The sequence below is a fragment of the Lepus europaeus genome, chromosome 16 (genome assembly GCF_033115175.1).
Source record: "Lepus europaeus isolate LE1 chromosome 16, mLepTim1.pri, whole genome shotgun sequence".
NCBI classification, from domain to species: domain Eukaryota; kingdom Metazoa; phylum Chordata; class Mammalia; order Lagomorpha; family Leporidae; genus Lepus; species Lepus europaeus.
Window position 1 is genome coordinate 87,918,778 of NC_084842.1, and position 22,441 is coordinate 87,941,218.

The following is a 22,441-nucleotide window of genomic DNA, read 5'->3' on the forward strand; positions in this document are numbered from 1 at the left end:
CCCTGAACAGCCCTGTGACTCCCCCGAGGGCCTGGGGTGGGAGTCCTCCGACGCCGCGGGCAGCTGCGGGCAGCGCCTGCCGTGAGACCTCTGTCCCAGCCAGTGCGGCCCTGCCTCCCGTCTCCTTGGACAATGACCCCTGGCATTTGGCCCAGGCATTTACAGTTTGCAAAGGGCTCTCCCTTGTGCGGGGATCCATCCTCCAGACTCACGGAGCTGTGCCCTGGGTACCCGCTGCCGGCTGCCGCTGCCCACCTGTGTGCACCTGTCCAAGGCGCCTGATGCTCCTGGGAGCCGCTTTGTGTCCCTCCCCGGATTTATGTTCCAGGTCTTTCTTCCTCGCCCTCCCCCAAAGCAAGAAGAGTGGGTCCTGGTCTCCCCTTTTCCCCCAAGAGGAATGGTGTGGAAGGGCTCCCGCCTCAGGCCAGGCCTGGAGACCCCCTTCCCCCTCCCCCCCCAGGAGAAGTAGCACAGAGGGGCTCCCACCTCAGGCCAGGCCCAGAGACCCCCTCCCGCCTTCTCCCCCAGGGATGAGTAGCACGGAGGGGCTCCCGCCTCAGGCCAGGGCTGGACGGTCCCTTAGGACTGGTCACAGGACAGCCCGTCTCTGTGCCGGTACTGGAGCACATCTTCCCAGGATGCACCAGCAGGGAGCTGGACCAGAGTCGCTGGGACTGCACCAGTACTCTGACATGGCACACGGGTGTCTCAGGCCATGGCCCAGCCCACGGCACCGCAACGCCCCCCCCTCCCCAGGATCCTAAGCTGCCCCTCTCCTCTCTCCCATGGGTCAGGTCCGTCTCGGCAGCCTGGCGCTTACTCAGGCCCTCCTCTCCTCATCTTCTCTCCCCGGGGGTCACACACCCCCACATCATGGCTGGCCGACCCTCTGCCGGGATACCCAGACCCCATCGTGCCCTACCCTGTACCCCCTCTGTCCTGACCCTGGAGCCCCCCTGCAGCTTCCCTGTCCAGGGTGGGTGGGGCCCCCTCTGCTCTGCAGATCGAATGTCTTTAGCATCAGCCAGGCCGAGCTGCGGGAAGCCTGGCCCGGGGTGCATCCTGTGGGGGGGATAGCCCTCAGTGCAGGCCTGCTGACCCGCGGGGCCGGGCCCAGAGCAGGTGTCAGGTGGGCAGGGGTCTTGGCTGTTGCTCGCAGCCTGGGCCCTTCTGAGTCCTCCCCGCCCATCTCTGTGGACTTGCCACATGGGTGGAGCTGGAATGTTCCTTGGTTTGGCCCTTAATGCTCTGGGCAAAAATAGGAACCTGGGAGGCCCCAAGGGCTCCATGCCCTTGTCTTGAGGCTCAGCCTTGGGAGCCACGGGGCCGGGTCAGGTCAGGCCAAGAGTGGTCGCCCCAGGCCTGGGACCTACTGGGCCTGCTTGCTTAGGGCTCGGTCGCAGATGGAATTTAAAATAACCTTTTGCCTTAATTCCAAAGATATTACACACTTGCTATAGGAAACCAGGGAAACATTTTTTTAAGAACAATACGAGCGCCTGCAGCGTCTGTCCGGCCGTGGCAGGCAGAGGCCAGGACGTGTTCTGCCGAGGGTTTTCCCCACCCTAAACGGACGCACGAGAGCAGTGGATGCTGCGTCATTGTGCTGCACATTCTGTTGTCTTTAAATATTTACGCAGGAGGTCACTGGGAGGGCTGTGCGTTTTCTCGCTGGTCCCCCTCTGGACGGTGCCCAGGAGTGCCGCTGTGATGGGTACCCCGGTGACGCCACCCCGGGCCCCTGGAGCTGGAGGTCAGAGAGCTTCCTGCCCATGGGCGGAGCAGGACGCGTGCCAGCCAGGGCCAGAGCACTCTGGGCAGAAGGCCACTGGGTCCTTCCCGGGGTGGCAGCCCCACGGCTGAGCTCCTTGGTGCTGGCGTTTGTGTTTGTCTCTTAAGGGGGATAAAAATAAGCCTTGTGCTCATGGGGAAAGAATGTGTGCGCCCGTTCTGGATCTCACCCAGTGATGGCTCCAAGTTTGGGCTTTGGCCATCGGGTGTGCTGTGCCCCCTCCCGCCCGTGTGGATGGGCGCAGGGTCGAGGGTCTTGGGGCTAGGAGCAGCGTGGGGATGATAAAGGTGCTGAGGGCTGGGTTGGGTCTCAGCAACAGAGGGACCCTGCCTGGCCAGGCTGCCCCTCCCCACCATGGCCAGCCATCCCGGGATCTTTCCTGATCTGCGTGGTCCCTGGGATCCACCACAGCAGGGACCACGGGTCCTCATGTGTTGGCACGGCCTTCCAGGCCAGAGCTTGTACCACGGACAGCCCTGTTGTGACGTGACGTGACGTGACATGACGTGCACAGTACTTGGCACGCCAGCCGTGGCCTGCACGTTCCTGCAGTTTCGTAGGGTATTTTCCACCTGAGCCTTTGTGTAGCACCTGGGGGTGCAGCTTAGGGCCCGTCCCTTGCAGGTGGCTTTCTCCTCCCTCAGGCCCTTGATCCCTGCAGCCCCCGAGGGACAGGCGTCATCCCCACGTCACGGCGGGGCCAGGCAGCCGCAGGTAGGGGCCGACCGCTCCCTGCGGCTGTGGCGGCTGGGACTGAGCTGTCCCTTCCACGCCTCTGCTGGGGGTCTACCTGAGGGCAGGTGAGGGAGACGCCTGCTGTGACCGGGAGGGGTCCGGATTTGGAGCGGGGAGAGGGCGCCACCAGAGCAGGAGTGTGGCCCAGAGCACAGTGTTGGTGCTGGGAGCGGCTCCGTGGTTTGGAGGGAACAGGGTGGGCGAGGGGCACAGTTTGAAAGGCCGAATTTTCTGGAAGGTTCTTGGGGAGGTTTGGAGCCGGGCAGGTGTGAGCTGAGTCAGCCCTGGCTGAGCCGCCGGGCCTGCGTTTCCCGGCCTGTGAAGTGGGTGAGCGGACGCTCGGAGCCACGGAGGTGCTGAGAGCAGGACGGCCGTCACTCAGGACAGGTGCCCCGGGCGGAGGGTGAGCTGCCCCTGCCGCTCGGTGCAGGTGGCGTGGCAGAGGTGAGGCGTGGCGTGGCTGGGGGAGCTGGGCCTGCTGGCCCCTGGCCGTGTTGCACCCACTGCAGCTGGCCATGCACTCACATGGGCCTGCACGCGTGGCCTTGTGGGAACCTCCCTGGACCCCACGCAGGGTGCAGGAGGCCCCAAGTCTCAGGTCTGGGATCCCCGGAAGCCTCCCGCAGGGCCAGGACCCTTGCAAGCTCTGGGCTCCGCCGTCTGTGGTTCTGGCTGCCCATCCTGCTCCGTGTTTTTCTGGTTTCCAGGCAGCGAGCGAGGCCGCTTTGTTGAGCGCCGGGGCCCTTTCCTTGTCGCGACGCGTGTCCCTGGATCTGTGTGCAGCTTGTCCCAGCAGCCCGGCCTCACGCCACCTGCTGCATGCATATGCCAGCCGTTGAAGGTGTTCGTGTCCAGGGGTTCGGGTCGTGTGATTTTGTCCTGTGTGCAGGCCTAAAGTGGACCCGGGCAGAATCACCAGACGCGTCATTGCAACCTCAGATGTGCTCTGTCAGCCCCGGAGACGAGTCTGAGATCGGGGTGCAGGCGGGGCTGGTCCCTTCTGGGGGCTTCTCCTGCCCCTCCAGCCTGGGGGCGCTGCCCAGCCCCAGCATCCCTGAGCTCGAAGCCCTGTCAGCCTTGTCCTCGCCCCCATGGCCACACAGCCACCTCCTCTCTGTCTCTCTTCTCATAAGGACACTGGGCACTGGCGTGAGGGCCACTCTACTCCAGGTGGATCTCGCGTTCAAGATCTCAAACTGCATTGCACCTGCAAAGCTGCCGGCCTCCAAACCAGGCGCCTTTCACGGACTCTGGGGAGGCGGCGTTCAGGAGCCCCCTCGTCCGGTCCTGCTGACGTCTGGGTGCCGTCTCTGGTGCCTGTCACTTGGCTCCCCCGGTGCGGCGAGCACTTGAGGCCGGGCTCACAGCTGTCGTGGCCACTTGACCTTGAGTGACCATCTGTGCCGCAGACTCCCCCTTGGGGGCCGTGGGGAGGTGAGTGAGGCCACAACAGAGAGCAGGCAGCACCCACCTGTACCCTCTGCTGCCCTCAGACTTCCCCGCCTGGGAACCGGAGCCGACCGGCTTCGGGAGCCTGCTGCGTGTCTGACCACGGTTTTTCTCAAAGGCAGAATGGACTCCGGCGCCTCTCCTCCGAGCCCCTCCCTCCCAGAGCCCCCAGCCCGCTCTCAGCTCGACGCCGCTGCCTCTGTGGAGCAGGAGAGGAGCGAGGTGCCCCCCGCCCCCGGCGCCCAGGTTGGCCCTGGACCGGGTGTTGGAGATGCAGCTGCCCCGGACAAGCCCCCGGCCTCGGGCGCCAGGAGTAGAGAAGGAGCAGCTGGGACAGGTAAGGGGGTGGGGCCCAGAAGCCACATGCCGGCCCTCGCAGGTGGGGGGGCACGGCCAGGAGAGGCTGCAGGGGAAGCCCTGGGGGCTCTGGGGGCGTCTGTCGATTGCCCTGTCCCAGCCTTCCCACCCTCCCACCGCGGCTGCCTAAGGTGGCCAGCCCAGCGCACCGTGGCCCTCCTGCCCGTGTGAGCCTGGGGTGCACTGACCCCAAGGCACAGAGCTCAAGGGTTTGTCTGAGGAGCCGGGCACTGCAGAGCGGGGCTTCTGAGCTCTGGGCGAGGGGTGTTGCACCTCCCCCATCCCTTCCCCCACCCCACCCCCACCCACGGTCATCACGTGCTGCACGAGCCCTATTTACCCTCGCGCTGGGCTTGGCGTCTTAAGAGATCACCTTGTTCCTTTGGCCTCCAAGGCCTCTGGGCCAGCAAGGGCCCGGCCCCGGGGCATGGGCCTGGCCACAGCGACCGTGGGACCCGGGACCAGGGCTCGCAGGGCCCAGCTTCAATCTGCATCGTGCAAACCGGCCCGCGGAGGACCACACCGCGATACGCGGAGGCAGGAAGCAGATGTGGTCTCGGTTTGGCTTCTGCCCCGAGCAGAGGGGGGTGGAGAGCAAGCCGGGCCTGTTGGCCATGCAGCCAGGGCTTTGTGTGTCGCTGGGCACTGGTGCCTGACTGGGGGACAAGTAGGCCCCACCTGCAGGTGCCAGCGGCGCCCAGAGCATCCACTGGGAGCATCCGGCCAGGTGGGTTCCTGAATGGACTCTCCTGGCCACCGGAGGCACGGTGGACATCAGCGCAGCGCCGGTGGGGGGCAGGGCAAGCGTGAATATTGCAGGGGCGCCTGGCCCCCTCCCTGCCCCCCCTTCCCGCCGGAGCCTTGCAGGCCTCCTGCCGGAGCAGCCCATGTGGCCCGACAGTGCTGGCGTTGGGCACCGCTGCTGCCCCGTTCTCCAGATGAGAATGGAGATGCCTCGGTGGCCCAGGGAGCCTGGTGCTGCAGGCGAGGGGCCTGGCCCCTGGGGTCCTCCAGGCTCTACTGACCGAGGGGCAAAGGTGCAGGGCTGTACCCCAGGGTCTTCTAGGCAGGGGAATGTGGTAAAGAAGGGCCTAGTCACTCACAGGAGCAGCAGCAGGGTTGCCTGCAGGGCTGCCTGGAGGAGGCGCCCTCTGAGACCAGAGCTGCCTGGGGTTCCCTTTCTCTGCTGTCTCTGAGCGAGAACCCTGGGCTGCTGCTGCTGCTGCTCTGTGGCCCGGGCAGGTCGCCTGCCACATGGGAGACGCTGGGTCAGCGCTGGGAGGCTGTTGTCCCTGGGGGCCAGGCAGGGAGAGAAAGTGGGGACGCCAGCGGATCCCAAGAACCCAAGGAGTCATGGGGCTCTGGGCTGGGGTGTGGCGCCTCCTGCTGGGGGGCTCGATTCTCACCGCTGCGCAGGCCGCCCTTCCAGAGCCCCTGTCAGTGGCCAGGGCCTGCACCTGCCCAGCCAGGGCCACAGGCGCAGGGCCCTTCCTCACGGGCGCAGGGTGTCCCCATGAGCGTCACCCGCGGTGCTGTCTTTGGCTCTGGGGGAGTCCTGTTCTACCCAGCAGGAGCATGCCATGGCTCTTCCGACCTGTCCTGGGCGACCTGCACGCGCACACACGCGCGCACACACACACACATACAGGTCTGCCTGTGCCACCACGCTCAGCCCCGTCGCCAGCCCGCGGTCAGCGCCCCCAGCCCAGAACCTGTTTGTGCAGGGCTGGGTCAGACGCTGGCCCCCAGGGCGCTGGCAGCTGATGGTGGGGGGGGCGGGCTGGCTCTGCCCCACTGAGGGCCCCTGCAGGGCCTTGGGGCCCAGCGGCTGCACAGGGAAGCCGGCCTGGCGCAGGGGTACGTGGGAAACGAGGCTGGGGCCCCCGTGGCCGGCATGTGTGGAGTGTGTGCTTGCTGCATGCTGAGCGTGGGCTCCAGCTCTGAGTCTGCCTGGGGCCGGGGCCAGGGCCGGCAGCAGCTCGGCCACTTCCCACCTCTGTGCCTGGGGCAGGGCTGGGGGCTTCCCGAGGAGGGGCGTTGGGGTGGGGGCATGCACAGCAGCTCCGCCGGCTTCAGGACGGGGCTGCTTGGCGCTGAGTTCTGCCGTCCGCTGGGTGAAGGTTCCCGGCATGGAGACGTGGGTCTCTCGCCTGCCGTGCCGCTCAAGCCCAGTGCTCGGGGGGCAGTGTGGACACTTCTCCCAGAGCTGCTCCGAGGCCGGGACCACGGAGAAGGTGCTGGGCGTGCTTCAAAGCCATCCTGTGTGTCAGGGACACGCCGGGAAGTGTCAGGCTATGGGTGGCACCTGTGACACAGACGCGGCTCGTGGCCGACATACACACCGCATCTTCCGTATGCTGATTGGGGGGGGGGCAGTGAGGACCTGGGAATTTAGTCAAGAAAAGGGTTTTGAGCTGGAGGGAACGGAGGCCTGCCATTGTGCCCCGGAGTACAGAGTCAGTGAAGAGCAAAGGCCCTGGGGTCAGCAGGGGCGATGGGGACCTGGGAGGAGGGGAAGGGGCCACGTGTGGGGCCAGCCCCAGACTGGAGCTGGATGGAAGCAGCGGATTTGCTCATCAGCTGTCCCATGGGGCTGACATCAGCTGTGGAACTGACATTGCCTCCGAAGTGACATGGCTCACGCGCGGTCACCCAGTGACACAGGGGTCAAAGTTTGTCCAGATACACACAGGCCGCCGCCGTGAGCCCCCAGAAGGGCCTGGGCCAGGAGCCTGCGGGTGCCGCGTGCCCCTGTGCAAGCGCCCTGTGCTGCGCTGAGGCCGGAGCCCACGTGGCAGGGCTGGGCCAGGGCGGGAGCGAGGGGGCGCAGGAAGCGTGGGGGCCTGGGGCCGCTGGGGGGGCAGCGGGAGTTCCCAGTCTGCCCTGTGGGCCCTGCAGCCCCGGGGCCTGACACCCGGCAAGCGGCGGTGCCCTCCTGTCTGGGGGCTGATGGTGCCCTCCTGCCTGGGGGCTGAGCCTTCCGGTTCCCCCCTCCCTCCCTCCCTGACCAGAGGCCTGCCCCTGTCGGATGGGGGAGGCTCGGCCCCATGGGCTGCTCCGAGTCCCTGCACCCCACCCCATTTACGGAAACAGCAGGAGAGGGCGAGCCCCTGATGAGCACCAGCTGAGTGTGGGGCGGCCCTGTGCCTCGTGTGGTGTCTGACACCTGCCAGGGTGGGGTGGGCGGGGCCAGGGCAGAGCGGGGGCTGGCCCTTCAGTATCAGTTTTTTCAGAAGCTCTGTGTGTGTCTCGTCCCGGGGGCTGGGCACGGGCCTGGGGGACACAGGGCGCTGCGCAGGCCCAGCTCTGGCTGCAGCCGTCCACTCTGCCAGGAGCCGCGGGCCCGCTCTGTGACCCCCGCCCCACCCTCCCCCTTCCCCGGTACAGGGCCTGCGACCGGAGACGCGGAGACTCCCTTTGAGGAAGTGCTGGAGAAGGCCAAGGCCGGGGACCCGAAGGCGCAGGCCGAGGTGAGCTCAGGACACGGCCCCAGCTCCGCAGACCTGGCTGTGCCTCTGCCGCCCGCCGAGGAGCCAGTGCCGCGGAGCAGGGACCAGGCCGGCGGGACTGCACCGGCCCCGTGCCCGGCTCCGTGTTGGTGTCCGTGTTCGCTGTGAGGTTTTCCCGGGGCTGCACACCTCCCCCAGGGCTCCCTCCCTGCCTGCTGCCCGCTCTCCGTCTCGCGGCTTCCCGGTGCCCTGTTCCTGTCGTCTCTGAGTGCGCAGTCCCCTGGCCCTGTGGGTCTGGTTCAGTGCGGGGCACCCTCGGCTCGGCACCCCCACTGCCCACTCCAGCGGCTGCCAGGGCTGGGCTGGGGCCGTGCGTGGGGGACGCCGAGGCCAGGTTCCCCCGGCCCTGGGGGGTGGAGCTGCAGTTACAGCCCTGTCCCCCTGTGCTGCTGGTGCCACGTGCTGGCGGCCACGTCACCGCATGGCTTCTTGTCGCAGGAGCTGGAGCAGTGGAGATGAGGGTGTGGGGGCCCCGAAGCAGGTCCCTGATATCTCACCTGGGGAGCCCAAGACCCCAGCAGGAGGAAAGACACGGCCCCGACAGCCGCCTGCTGTGCTGGCCTGGCCAGCCTGGGGGAGATGCCCGCCCCCTCCTCCTGGAGGCCTGGGCAGTGATTGGTCAGCACCGCGCTGTCCCGGCCCCGGCTGACAGGCAGGAAGCGGCCCGCCGTGGTCCCGAGTTGATCAGCAGCCTTGGGCGGCAGCGAGGCCCAAGCACAAGGTCTCCTGCTCCGGGAGGGGCAGCTGCACGTGCCCCGGGGTCCCAGCCCCCCCCCCCCCCCCCCGCCCTGGCTCTTGGCTGGGGCTGAGGCTGTCGGTTGCAGGTGGGGAGGCACTACCTGCGCCTGGCCCAGGCCGAGGACGAGGAACTGAACAACTGCACGGCCGTGGACTGGCTCATCCTGGCCGCCAAGCAGGGCCGGCGGGAGGCCGTGAAGCTGCTCCGCCGCTGCCTGGCCGACAGGAAAGGTAGGGGTGCAGGGGCTGGGCGAGCGGGTTGTGGGGATGCACAGGGGCTGGGCCAGCAGGTTGTAGGGGTGCACAGGGGCTGGGCGAGTGGGTTGTGGGGGTGCACAGGGGCTGGGCGAGCAGGTTGTAGGGGTGCACAGGGGCTGGGCGAGTGGGTTGTGGGGGTGCACAGGGGCTGGGCCAGCAGGTTGTAGGGGTGCACAGGGGCTGGGCGAGCGGGTTATGGGGGGTGCACAGGGGCTGGGCGAGCGGGTTGTGGGGGTGCACAGGGGCTGGGCGAGCGGGTTGTGGGGGGTGCACAGGGGCTGGGTGAGCGGGTTATGGGGGGTGCACAGGGGCTGGGTGAGCAGGTTATAGGGGTGCACGGGGCTGGGCCAGCAGGTTGTGGGGGGTGCGCGGGGCCGGGGTGATCGGGTTGTGGGGGGCTTCCCCTGAGCTGTCTGTCTGTCCACCCAGCCTGGGCAGACCGCTGGGGCTGCAGGCTCACGAAGCCCTGCACAGCTCTGTCCACCGCGGGCGGAGGCAACTGCCCTCAGGACAGGGCGTGGGACGAGGGGCAGGCGGCCCCAGCCACGTGTGCCCAGTTACGACACCAGCCCGCCCACGAGAACTGGCTCACCCCGGGGTCTGGGGCCTGTGCTCCTGGAAGTTCCAGAAATCAGGGGAAGAGGAACGTGTGTGTCACAAAACTTTTTTTTTTTTTTTCAAAAAAATATTTATTTAATTAATTTTTAAAGATTTGTTTATTTGAAAGGCAGAGGTACAGAGAGAGGTGGAAGGAGAGAGGGAGAGAGAGATCTTCCATCCGCTGGTCCACTCCCCAACTGGCCACAGTAGCCAGGGCCGGGCCAGGCCGGAGCCAGGAGCTCCATCCGGGTCTCCTACATGGGTGCAGGGGCCCAAACACTTGGACCTTCCTCTGCTGCTTTCCCAGGCCATTAGCAGGGAGCTGGATCGGGAGAGGGGCAGCCAGGACAGGGACCTGCACCACGTGGGATGCTGGTGTCACAGCTGCGGCTTTACCCGCTGTGCCACAGCGCCGGCCCCCACAAAGCTGCGTTACAGTGAAACACGGGGCAGGCGTTGGCACAGCACTAAGGTGCTGCTTGGATGCCCACGTCCCGTGGCGGAGCGCCGGGGTTTGAGTCCCGGCTCAGCTCCTGCCTGCAGCTTCCTGCTGTCACTACTCGGGGAGGCAGCCATGTAGGCGCCTGGCCACTCGGGAGACCGGGCTCGAGCTCCCAGCTCCTGGCTTTGCCTTGGCCTTGCTCAGCCCTGGCTGTGGCAGGTATGTGGGGAGTGCACCTGCAGGTGGGAGCTCCGTCTGTCTCTGCCTTTCAAACACAATAAAACTGTAGGTGGTACATGCATATTTTTAGATTATAAAAATATGTGTATCACTAAAAAACTTGGAATGTGCGGAATACCTGATGATACGAATTACCTGTGACCTCCAAGGCCTTGGCGAAGCTCTCCGTATTTGGCGCATTTGCCTCTGGTTTTGTATCATGATATTTTAAGAATTGCGGCAGGTGGAGGCTTGGCCTGCTGCACCCCAGTGCCGGCCCCAGCGGCCCGGGTTTCTCAGCCGCCCAGCCTCCCCATCGCGCAGCAGGTGCAGAGCCCTGGAGCTGGCTGGGGCGGGCAGCATGGCCCCCGTGACTGGCTGCGAGGGAGCATCATGGAGACAGCACTGGCGGCAACAGGGGCAGGGGGAGGCAGGCCGGGCCCCCAGCCCCACGCAGCCCCACGTTGTCAGACGCGTGCCTCCTGACCGGAAATCCCAGTGTGCTCAGGAGAGCAGTTTGGGAAGGCTTGAAAGGAGACGGTCGTCCAGGCGTCCGGCCCACGTCTCACCGCCCTGTTGCGAGAGGCCTGCCGATGTTGTAGGCAGCCGGGGGTGAGGGCAGGAGGGGGCCGGGGTCCTACCCGCTGGCTCTCCGAGGGCCAAGGCTCTTTTTTTTGGGGGGGGGAAAGGCCTGGTCTGTGGGAGACCCTGGGGGGCTGCACCCAGGAAACAGCGCATGCATCGGGGGCAGGGGACACCCTGCCCTTGTGCCCAGGCTGGTGACCCTGCAGTGACACCGGCCCAGGGGAGACAGCACCGGCTCTTTTGTTTTTTGGACAGGTAGAGTTATAGACAGTGAGAGAGAGAGAAAGGTCTTCCTTCCGTTGGTTCACTCCTCAAATGGCTGCCACGGCTGGCGCTGCACTGATCTGAAGCCAGGAGCCAGGTGCTTCCTCCTGGTCTCCCATGGGGGTGCAGGGGCCCAAGCACCTGGGCCATCCCCCACTGCCTTCCTGAGCCACCGCAGAGAGCTAGCCTGGAAGAGGAGCAACCGGGACTAGAACCCGGCACCCATATGGGATGCCGGCGCCGCAGGCAGAGGATTAGCCAAGTGAGCCACGGTGCCGGCCCCAGCACCAGCTCTCTGACCCTGGCCTTGGACAAGGCCATTCCCAGTTCTGGGCCTCGCTTTCTGCTCCAGAGAGTCCGGCGAGCATTGTGGGGAGGGAGCGAGGCAGGACAGGCTGGCCTGGCACACAGCGGGCGCCAAGCGGGCATCTGCTGCTGGGTTGGCTGCACCCCCACTCCACCCCTGCCAGCCTGTGGCCGCCCGAGGGAGCTGTGCCCAGATGCCCTTTCGGTCCCGAGTCCGTGCTGCCCAGTGAGCAAGGGCGCCCGCACCCCGTGCCCTGCGTCGCCTTCCCCAGCCCGCTCGGCAGCCCCGACGGCTGCGGGGGTGGGGGGGCCTCAGCCGCCCCCGTGCCGCAGGCATCACGTCGGAGAACGAGCAGGAGGTGAAGCAGCTGGCCTCCGAGACGGAGCTGGAGAGGGCCGTGCGCAAGGCCACGCTGGTCATGTACTGGAGGCTCAACCCCAAGAAGAAGAAGCAGGTGGCCGTGGCCGAGCTGCTGGAGAACGTGGGCCAGGTGGACGAGCACGGTGCGGAGCGGGGCGCGGGGGCGGGGGGCGCATGGCCGTGGGATGGACGGAGGCGGGGTGGACGAGCGGGGGGCTGGGGGCGCACGGCCCTGGGATGGACGGAGGCGGGGTGGACGAGCGGGGGGGGGGGGGGGCGGGGGGCTGGGGGCGCACGGCCCTGGGATGGACGGAGGCGGGGTGGACGAGCGTGGGGCGCGGGGGGCTGGGGGCACATGGCCCTGGGATGGACGGAGGCGGGGTGGATGAGCGGGGGGCGGGGGGCTGGGGGCGCACGGCACTGGGATGGACGGAGGCGGGGTGGACGAGCGTGGGGCGCGGGGGGCTGGGGGCACATGGCCCTGGGATGGACGGAGGCGGGGTGGATGAGCGGGGGGCGGGGGGCTGGGGGCGCACGGCACTGGGATGGACGGAGGCGGGGTGGACGAGCGTGGGGCGCGGGGGGCTGGGGGCGCACGGCCCTGGGATGGACGGAGGCGGGGTGGATGAGCGGGGGGCGGGGCGCGGGGGGCGTACGGCGCTGGGATGGACAGAGGTGGGGTGGACGAGCACGGTGCGGAGCGGGGCGCGGTGGGCGGGAGGCGCACGGCCCTGGGATGGACGGAGGCGGGGTGGATGAGCACGGTGCGGAGCGGGGCGCGGGAGGCGTACGGCGCTGGGATGGACAGAGGTGGGGTGGATGAGCACGGTGCGGAGCGGGGCGCGGGGGGCGTACGGCGCTGGGATGGACAGAGGTGGGGTGGACGAGCACGGTGCAGAGCGGGGCGCGGGGGGCGGGAGGCGCACAGCCCTGGGATGGACGGAGGTGGGGTGGATGAGCGGGGGGCGGGGGGCCCCGGCTCTGGGATGGACGGAGGTGGGGTGGACGAGCATGGTGCGGAGCGGGGCGCAGGGGGCGGGGTGCGCACGGCCCTGGGTTGGACAGAGGCGGGGTGGACGAGCACGGTGCGGAGAGGGGCGCGGGGACGGGAGGCGCATGGCCGTGGGATGGACGGAGGCGGGGTGGATGAGCATGGAGCGGGGGGGCGGGGGGCCCCCGGCTCTGGGATGGACGGAGGTGGGGTGGACGAGCACGGTGCGGAGTGGGGCGCGGGGGGTGGGAGGCGCATGGCCGTGGGATGGACGGAGGCGGGGTGGACGAGCACGGTGCGGAGTGGGGCGCGGGGGGTGGGAGGCGCATGGCCGTGGGATGGACGGAGGCGGGGTGGATGAGCACGGAGCGAGGGGCTGGGGGCCCCGGCTCTGGGATGGACGGAGGTGGGGTGGACGAGCACGGTGCGGAGTGGGGCGCGGGGGGCGGGGGGCGCACAGCCCTGGGATGGACGGAGGCGGGGTGGATGAGCACGAGCAGGGGGCAGGGGGCCCCGGCTCTGGGATGGACAGAGGCGGGGTGGACGCGCACGGTGCGGAGCGGGACGCGGGGGGCGGGGGGCCCTGGCTCTGGGATGGATGGGGGCGGGGTGGACGAGCACAGAGCAGGGGCACGGGGGGTGGGGGGCCCCGGCTCTGGGATGGACGGAGGTGGGGTGGACGCGCACGATGCGGAGCTGGCTGCGGGGGGCCCCGGCTCTGGGATGGACGGGGGCGGGGTGGACGAGCACAGAGCGGGGGCACGGGGGGTGGGGGGCCCCGGCTCTGGGACGGATGGAGGTGGGGTGGACAGGGGCCGGGCCCAGTGGGTGGTGCTCTGCGGCGTCTGCCCGTCTGATGGGACCCCAGGGGGCAGTCAGCCGGCCCTGACGCAGTGCTGCTTGCCTGCAGATGGAGGGGCGCAGCCAGGCCCCGTCCCCAAGTCTCGGCAGAAGCAGCGGCGGATGCTGGAGCGCTTGGTCAGCAGTGAGTGTGAGTACAGCCGTCTGTCCGGCACCAGCCGGCACGGCACCTGCCAGAGCCTTCGGGCCTTCTCCCAGCCACCACCCAGGCACAGGGCCCACTCCTTCCTGCAGGCCCCCCAGGCCTGGACCCCCCACCGGGATCTTGGCCTGAATGGACTCCCCGAGCGAGGCTGTGTTGGTGTCAGGGCCGTGGCCACTGGGACCTGGACCCCGCCCACTGCGGGGCACGAATGTGCCCACAGGCAGACAGACCAGCAGCAGGGCTGGGATGAGACAGGCAGGCGTGGTGTCAGGGCCTGAGTGAGGTCCAGACTCGGCAGGGAGAGAGTGCTGCGGGCCCAGGGGCCCCAGTGTTGGGGGAGGGGGGGCCCTCCGGGCTCTCCCAGCTTGGGCCTGTGGAGTTGGGGGGGAGGAGATGGAGACTGGGGGTGCCTTTCAGACACCTGGAGTCAAGGAGTTGGGCTTCCCCATCCTCCACGTCCAGCTGTCCAGCCTGACCTTCGCCCCATCCATGCATGTGCACTGTGGTCTGGGGACCCAGGGCTCCGTGGCACAGACAGGCGGGGGTGACGGAAGAGCTGGGTGAGGCCGGCTCCCGGGGCCCCAGCCGTGGCACGCGCCATTTCCAGGTCCCTTGAGGAGCACATCCTGTCCATGTGGGTGCAGCTCTGGGGACTCCCCACCTTTGCCCAGCACCTGTGCCCCTGCCAGCCAGGGAGCCTGGCATTGGGAACCTGCTGCCTTGCGTTCACCGATTCTCAGTATTTCCCGGGCTTAGCCAGCACCCAGCACATGGCCGGCCTTTGGCAAACGTGCTGGGTAGAGGGGTTTTTAGGCACGTAGTAGGCCTTCGTGGGTCACACTCGATGGAGGGTTAATAGTGGTGCATAGTAGGCCCTCAGTGGGTCGTGTTGGGTGGAGGAGTTGGTGGGCGCATAGTGGGCCCTTGGTGGGTCGTGGGGGATTAATGGGCACATAGTAGGCCCTCAGTGGGTCGTGTTGGGTGGAGGGTTGGCGTACACGCAGTAGGCCCTCAGTGGGTCGTGTTGGGTGGAGGGTTGGCGTACACACATTAGGTCCTCAGTGGGTCGTGTTGGGTGGAGGGGTTGGTGGGCGCATAGTGGGCCCTTGGTGGGTCGTGGGGGATTAGTGGGCACATAGTAGGCCCTCAGTGGGTCGTGTTGGATGGAGGGGTTGGCGTACACACAGTAGGCCCTCAGTGGGTCGTGTTGGGTGGAGGAGTTGGTGGGCGCATAGTGGGCCCTTGGTGGGTCGTGGGGGATTAGTGGGCACATAGTAGGCCCTCAGTGGGTCGTGTTGGGTGGAGGGTTGGCGTACACGCAGTAGGCCCTCAGTGGGTCGTGTTGGGTGGAGGGTTGGCGTACACACATTAGGTCCTCAGTGGGTCGTGTTGGATGGAGGGGTTGGCGTACACACAGTAGGCCCTCAGCGGGTAGCGAGTCGTTGCACTTCAGGTATCGCCAGCACTGTGAGAAGCCCGGCCAAGGCTTCAGGGATGGGGGTCAAGGGTGCGGGAGACCCGGGGGTCGCAGGCCTCACCGTGGAGCCGGCAGAAAGGCACGGGCTCCTCCAGGCGTCAGGAGCCGGCAGCAGGGACACTTCTGCATGTCACCAAGGCCGGGCAGACCTGCCACCCCCTATCCAGCGCCCATCGCAGCCGGGCCCCAGGCCACCGTCCCCGCAGGGTCACGGTGGGCTGGCAGTTCGGCGCGCGCCATGCCGTCTTCTCTCTGCTTCAGCCAAGAGCTACGTCGCGCTGGACGACTTCGTGGAGATCACCAAGAAGTACGCCAAGGGCATCATCCCCACCAACCTCTTCCTGCAGGACGACGACGAGGACGACGACGAGCTGGCGGGCAAGAGCCCCGAGGACCTGCCCCTGCGCCTCAGGGTGAGCCCGGCCCGGCCCCGCCGCTGTCCCCGAAGTCGGAGCCTCCGGAGAGGGCCCGGGGCGCCTGTCCCTGCATGGGGACCTCGGGAAGGGGGTGATGAGCACCCACAGCCTCGTCTTTGTCCGCGGGTACTGTGTGGACAGCAGGCTGCAGGGTGGGAGTGAGCTGTCATGTAGACTTTGTCACAGAGGGGAGCGTGCCTTCACCGTGGAGTGCTGACCCCTGTCAGGCCAGGGACCGGGATGCCTGGTGACCCTGGCTCAGGGAGGCCGCGCTGCCACCTGGCGGGGGGACAGGCACACGGGGGTCGTGAGCGGTGCGGGCAGCAGGAGTGGCCAGCAGCAGAAGGCCCAGGAACGCAGCCCTGCTGGCTCCGCGGCTTCTGCTTTCTCGGCCGTGTGGTTGGGACTTGGGGGACAGAGGGTGTGGCCACACAGCCCTCCCAGGATCGCCCCCAGCTGGGCACTCGGGGTCACACTCGGCAGGCCCGTATCTTAGTCTTCAGGGATCCTCCCCAGGCTGTGCCGTGGCCGGCAGGGCTGGGGCCAGGCCTCCGAGCAGGGGCAGCCGTGGCCGGCAGGGCTGGGGCCGGGCCTCCGAGCAGGGGCAGCCGTGGCCGGCAGGGCTGGGGCCTCCGAGCAGGGGCGCTGTCACACAGCCGAGGCCGGCAGGGCTGGGGCCTCCGAGCAGGGGCGCTGTCACAGCCGTGGCCGGCAGTTCTCCGAGGCTGCCTTGCGTCTGTGTCTTCATGGCTAATCATGGGAGATGGACTCCCGCCAATAGGTAGCAGCGGGCGAGCGAGTCAGGCCTGGGGACCGGGAGGCGGCTCAGCCGAAAGCGTGGAGCGTGGAGAGGGTCAGAGCGGGAGGGGAGCCAGTAGGGCCTTGTGTGGAGAGCACAGCAGCGGATGGCCACGCTGCAGGGGCCGGGGCCGGACCCCATCCCAGCGCGAGGCCCCTGGGGTACAGGGTAGGAGCCTCGGTCTTCTGCCGGATGTGCCGAGGACAGGGAGAGCGTCCAGGGTGGGAGAGACCGAGCACCCTGTGCCGTCCGGAGACGCGGCGCCAGGCTGGCCAAGAACCGGAAGGCAAGGAGCACGGGCCTGGGCAGCCGGCAGCTGGGCCACTGGGCGTGGTGCTGGGCAGGGGTTAGAGGGTGAAGGTGGAGAAGCCGTGGGGCCAGGAAGCCGGGCCTCCCCAGCGTCCTGGCCAAAATCCTAATAATGCCTCCGTCCAAACCAGGGTCATTTCTTTTTTAAAGAATTATTTATTTATTTGAAAGAGTTATAAAGAGGCAGAGAGAGAGGGAGAGGGATATCTTTCATCTGCTGGTCCACTCCCCAAATGGCCACAATGGCCACAGCTGGCCAGGCCGAAGCCAGGAGCCAGGAGCTTCTTCTGTGTCTCCCATGCCGGTGCAGGGGCCCAAGCCCTTGGGCCATCTTCCACTACTTTCTCAGGCCATAGCAGAGAGCTGGAGTGGAAGTGGAGCTGCCGGGACAGGAGCCAGTGTCCACACTGCAGGCCGTGGCTTTACCTGCTACGCCCCAGTGCCAGCCCCAGCCTGGTGCATTTGTCACCAGCTTACAGGTGATGGGTTCGGTCCTGGGCCAGGCCTGCAGGTCCTCTTGGGGGAGAGATTTGAGGCGCCTGGGGAGAGGCGAGCAGGGCTGCGTGCTGGCGCCGTGACTCCGTTCCAGTCCACCTCATGCAAAGTCTTGCAAAAGAGAAAAACACGTCATCGCCCTCTCTGCCCACGGGAGCTGCTCCCACCCTGAGTGGCCTTGGAGAGAACAGAGAGCGAGGTGGGAGATGACAGACGCCCCGGGAGCTCCCGCTGTTCCCACTGAGAATGTTCCAGATCCGGGGGGGGGGGGGGGCGGGGGGGGTGGGAGGGAGCCCCTGGGCACCCACTGCGGGAGTCTCTGGTCGAAGAAGAGTTTGTTTTCGTTGGTCTTGACATTTCGTAAACCCAAAGATTTTTAGTCTCCCGTTTGCCAGGGCCCCAAGAAGCAGCGTGTGGATGGGGACAGGGCTGGGGCCTGGGAAAGGAGACCCCACCCCAGGGGCAAAAGGGGAGGTGAGGCTGTGCGGGCTTAGGGTGGCTTCTCAGGGCCCAGCCGTGCCCGGCCACACGTCTCAGGGCACAGCTTGGGAGCACCTGTAGCACCTGGGGCCGTGCTGCCGTCGGCAAGGGCTTGCCCAGGGGTGTACCGAGCTCTCCTCCCCACAAAGGCCGGCTACTCCCTGGCAGGTGTCAGGAGCACTAAGGCCTTGTGTGGTGCGCAGCTCGTGGTGTGGGCGGCACAGAGGGAGCTGGGGGGCCGCCGGCTTGTGAGTAGTTTCCTCACTTATGTGCTTGGTCTAAAGCAGAGGGAGGACTAAGCTGGGGTTGGGACCCCACAACCCTTACCGTGGTGCCAGCCTGGGTCCCGGCTCCTCTGCCTCTGGTTCAGCTCCCCTCTAGTGCACCTGCTGGGGGGCGGCAGGTGACGGCTCAAGACCACAGGGGAGACCAGAGTGAGTTTTGGGCTCCTGATATCAGCCTGGCCCAGTCCTGGCTGTTGTAGGGATTTGGGAACACATAGAAAGTCTGTCTGTCTGTCTGTCTGTCTCTCTCGCACATGCGCGCTCTATCTCAAAGATTCATTTATTTATTTGAAAGGCAGAGGTACAGAGAGGCAGAGTTTCAGAGAGGCTAGTTCACTCCTCAAATGGCCACAACAGCCACAGTTGCACTAATACGAAGCCAGGAGCTTCCTCCAGGTCTCCCATGCAGGTGCAGGGGCCCAAGGACTTGGGCCATCTTCTGCTGCTTTCCCAGGTCACAGCAGAGAGCTGGATCGGAAGTGGAGCAGCCAGGACCCGAACCAGTGCCCATAGGGGATGCCGGCACTGCAGGCGGCGGCTTTACCTGCTACGCCATAGCACCGGCCCCTGGTGTCTCTCTGTGTTGCTTTGCCTTTCAAGCACATGAAAATAAAATAAAAATGAACACTTTTAAAATGAGCAAGAAAAAAATGTTTAAAAACCCAGTAGACTGTCACAGATAGGAAGTGAAGCTGTTCACGCGTGCATATGTGTGTGCCAGCTGCTTCCAGGGGCTCTGGCCATCCCGAGCCGACAGCCAGCGCCCCCAGGCGTAGGGAGCATCCCAGCACTGTCACCCGGTGCTTGCACCAGTTCCTCCGTGGCCCCCCAGGGGGCCACCCGGGGAGAGGCTGCCCAAGGGCGTGGAGCAGGCTGGCACTGCCCACCTGGCCTGGCACTGTTGGGTGTCCGGCCGCCACTTCCTGTCCTCTGTGTGCTCTGGGCGCACAGCCAGGCTTCTCCCCGGTGGTGGCCTCGGCCTTGGTCCCTGCAGGACAGGCAGTAGGCAGCACTGTCTCCACCCCGTACAGACATCCAGGGTGCAGGGTCCCCCGGACCGCAGGACTGCCCCCACGTCCCTCCCGCGCTGCTTCCGGCCCACCACCCTCTGTCCTGTGTCCGTCTTTGGTCATGGTGGACGCCAGGAGTTGCTTCTGACCTTTGCACTGGGAGTGGACGCAGGGCGGGGAGCGAGCGCTGCCCTGGCACGTGCCTGTGTGGGGTTCGTGTCACGTGAGCAGTATGGAGTGTGTGTGTGCGCGTGTAGTGATGGGTGCACACGTGTGCGTGTGTGTGTAGTGGTGTAGTGTGGGCGTGCACACAGTCTGGGGTGCATGTGCACGTGTGTGTGCACGTGAGAGCAGGAGAGACGGGCGGCACCCTTACTGTGTGTGGTGGCCCTGGGCTCCACGCTGGGAGAGCTCACGGCCGCCTCCCTAGAACCCAGCCCCCCACAACAGATGAGGAAGTGGGGGCTGGGGGCCGGGGGTGAGGTCCCCACTGCAGTGCAGAGAGAGACACGGCAACACGAGCTCTGGGCAGCCCAGCGGGGAGCTTCCTGGGGAGGGAAGTGGGAGCCGGGTGGGTCTCCCTGAGGTGTTCCAGGTCTCAGGGGAGATCAGAGCGCGTGAGGCCCGCCCCTCCCCCCTGCAGGAGGTGGGGGCTGCACCCGGTGCCTGGAGGGGGGGTGCAGACTGCAGGGTGGGGAGGCGAGGGGCTCTCCCGCCAGCCCGGCCCCCACGCGCCCTCCCCTCCCCCCAGGTGGTGAAGTACCCACTGCACGCCATCATGGAGGTGAAGGAGTACCTGATCGACGTGGCGTCCAAGGCGGGCATGCACTGGCTGTCCACCATCGTCCCCACGCACCACGTCAACGCGCTGCTCTTCTTCTTCATCGTCAGCAACCTCACCGTGGACTTCTTCGCCTTCGCCATCCCGCTGGTGGTCTTCTACCTGTCCTTCGTGTCCATGGTCATCTGCACCCTCAAGGTCTTCCAGGACAGCAAGGCCTGGGAGAACTTCCGCACGCTCACCGACCTGCTGCTGCGCTTCGAGCCCAACCTGGACGTGGAGCAGGCCGAGGTGAACTTCGGCTGGAACCACCTGGAGCCCTACGCCCACTTCCTGCTCTCCGTCATCTTCGTCATCTTCTCCTTCCCCGTGGCCAGCAAGGACTGGATCCCCTGCTCCGAGCTGGCCGTGGTGGCCGCCTTCTTCACCGCCACGAGCTACATGAGCCTGAGCAGCTCGGCCGAGCCCTACACGCGGCGGGCGCTGCTCACCGAGCTGGCCGCCGGGCTGCTGTCCCTGCTGCCCGCGCTGCCCGGGGACGGCCGCTGGCTGAGGGCGCTGGGCCAGGCCTTCTGCACGGTGCCCCTGGGCCACCTGGTCATCCTCAATGTGAGCCTCCCCTGCCTGCTCTACCTGTACCTCTTCTACCTGTTCTTCCGCATGGCCCAGCTGCGGGACTTCAAGGGCACCTACTGCTACCTGGTGCCCTACCTGGTGTGCTTCATGTGGTGCGAGCTCTGCGTGGTCCTCCTGCTGCAGTCCACGGGCCTGGGGCTGGTGCGCGCCTCCCTCGGCTACCTGCTCTTCTTGTTCGCACTGCCCGTGCTGGCGGCCGGCCCTCGCCCTCATGGGCCTGGTGCAGTTCGCCCGCTGGTTCGTGTCGCTGGAGCTCACCAAGGTGGCCGTGACCCTGGCGCTGTGCAGCGTCCCCCTGCTGCTGCGCTGGTGGACCCGGGCCAGCTTCTCCATGGTGGGCGTGGTCAAGTCGCTGACGCGCAGCTCCGTGGTCAAGCTCATCCTGGTGTGGCTCACGGCCATCGTGCTCTTCTGCTGGTTCTACGTGTACCGCTCGGAGGGCATGAAGGTGTACAACTCCACGCTGACCTGGCCGCAGTACAGCGCGCTGTGCGGCCCGCGGGCCTGGAAGGAGACCAACATGGCCCGCACGCAGATCCTGTGCAGCCACCTGGAGGGCCACCGCGTCACGTGGACCGGCCGCTTCAAGTACGTGCGGGGTGACGGAGATCGACAACAGCGCCGAGTCGGCCATCAACATGCTGCCCTTCGTCGTGGGCGACTGGCTGCGCTGCCTGTACGGCGAGGCCTACCCGGCCTGCAGCCCCGGCGCCACGGCCACGGCTGAGGAGGAGCTGTGCCGCCTCAAGCAGCTGGCCAAGCACCCCTGCCACATCAAGCGGTTCGACCGCTACAAGTTCGAGATCACCGTGGGCATGCCGCTGGGCGGCCACGAAGAGGATGACGTCACCAAGGACATCGTGCTGCGCGCCAGCAGCGAGTTCCGCGCCGTGCTGCTCGGCCTGCGCCAGGGCAGCCTGGTGGAGTTCAGCACCATCCTCGAGGGCCGCCTGGGCAGCAAGTGGCCCGTGTTCGAGCTCAAGGCCATCAGCTGCCTCAACTGCATGGCGCAGCTGACGCCGGCCCAGCGCCACGTGAAGATCGAGCGCGACTGGCGCAGCGTCGTGCACGGCGCCCTCAAGTTCGCCTTCGACTTCTTCTTCTTCCCCTTCCTGTCGGCGGCCTGAGGGCGCCCCCGTGCGCGTGGGCTGCCGGGAGGGCCCGCGGCCCCGGCGTTGCGGGTGCGGTCTATGGGGCCCCTCCTGTTGGGAGCGGCCCCCGCCTCCCTGCACCCCTTCTTCACCTCCGTGTTGAGTGTGTTTCTTAAACAACCGAGTCCACGCCCGTGTGAGGCCCGCTGCCGAGCCTGCGCAGCCGTGAGCCCGTCCTGGGGTGTGCCCCACTGCCTGAGCCCGGTCACCTGCCCAAGGCCTGCCGCGGCCCTGCTGTCCCGTGGCGGGGGGGTCTGGGGGCCTGACCTGAGTCCCCCCGGACTCTGGCCCTGGAGCAGAAGGCAGGGTCCTGAAACGGGCAGAATAAAATCCTGTGGTGAAGCCTGCAGCCCTCACCTTTCCGCAGGTGCAGGGCTCTGCCCTTGGCTCGGCTGAGCTCCAGAACCGACGCCCCTGCCAGCGGGCAGAGCCCCTCACCAGCCCAGCGTGGGCGTGAGGGGCACCCAAGGGCTCCGGGGTCACCTCTGGCGGCCGGGTGCCAGGGCCGCCTGCTGCCCACACTCCCAGGGCGGCATCCCGGACCTCAGCAGGTCCCTGGCCCCACCCTGGCTGGAGGGGTATCTGGACGTGGCCCTGGCTGGGGGGTGTCTGGGGTGTGGCCCTGCCTGGGGGGGTATCTGGACCTGGCCCTGGCTGGAGGGGTGTCTGGACGTGGCCCTGCCTGGGGGGTGTCTGGGGTGTGGCCCTGGCTGGGGGGGTGTCTGGACGTGGCCCTGACTGGGGTGGGTATCTGGGGCGTGGCCCTGGCTGGGGGGGTGTCTGGGCTGTGGCCCTGACTGGGGTGGGTATCTGGGGCGTGGCCCTGGCTGGGGGGTGTCTGGGGTGTGGCCCTGGCTGGGGGGTATCTGCGGCGTGGCCCTGGCTAGGGGGGGTGTCTGAGGCGTGGCCCTGGCTGGGGGGGTGTCTGGGGTGTGGCCCTGGCTGGGGGGGGGTGTGGGGCGTGGCCCTGGCTGGGGGGGTGTCTGGGGCG

The 22,441-nt window shown here is 67.2% G+C and overlaps 1 protein-coding gene across 1 annotated transcript; it reads left to right on the forward strand.

Moving 5' to 3' along the window:
• Positions 1–465: 465 nt before the first annotated feature.
• WFS1 (wolframin ER transmembrane glycoprotein) lies at positions 466–22,127 on the forward strand. The gene is given in 10 exon segments (XM_062212796.1): positions 466–3,961; positions 4,095–4,313; positions 7,721–7,803; positions 8,667–8,811; positions 11,588–11,758; positions 13,517–13,597; positions 15,351–15,502; positions 19,634–20,500; positions 20,502–20,897; positions 20,899–22,127. Coding segments are annotated over 9 exon segments (2,637 nt in total). The 5' UTR covers positions 466–3,961; positions 4,095–4,099; the 3' UTR covers positions 21,427–22,127.
• The last annotated feature ends 314 nt before the right edge of the window (positions 22,128–22,441 follow it).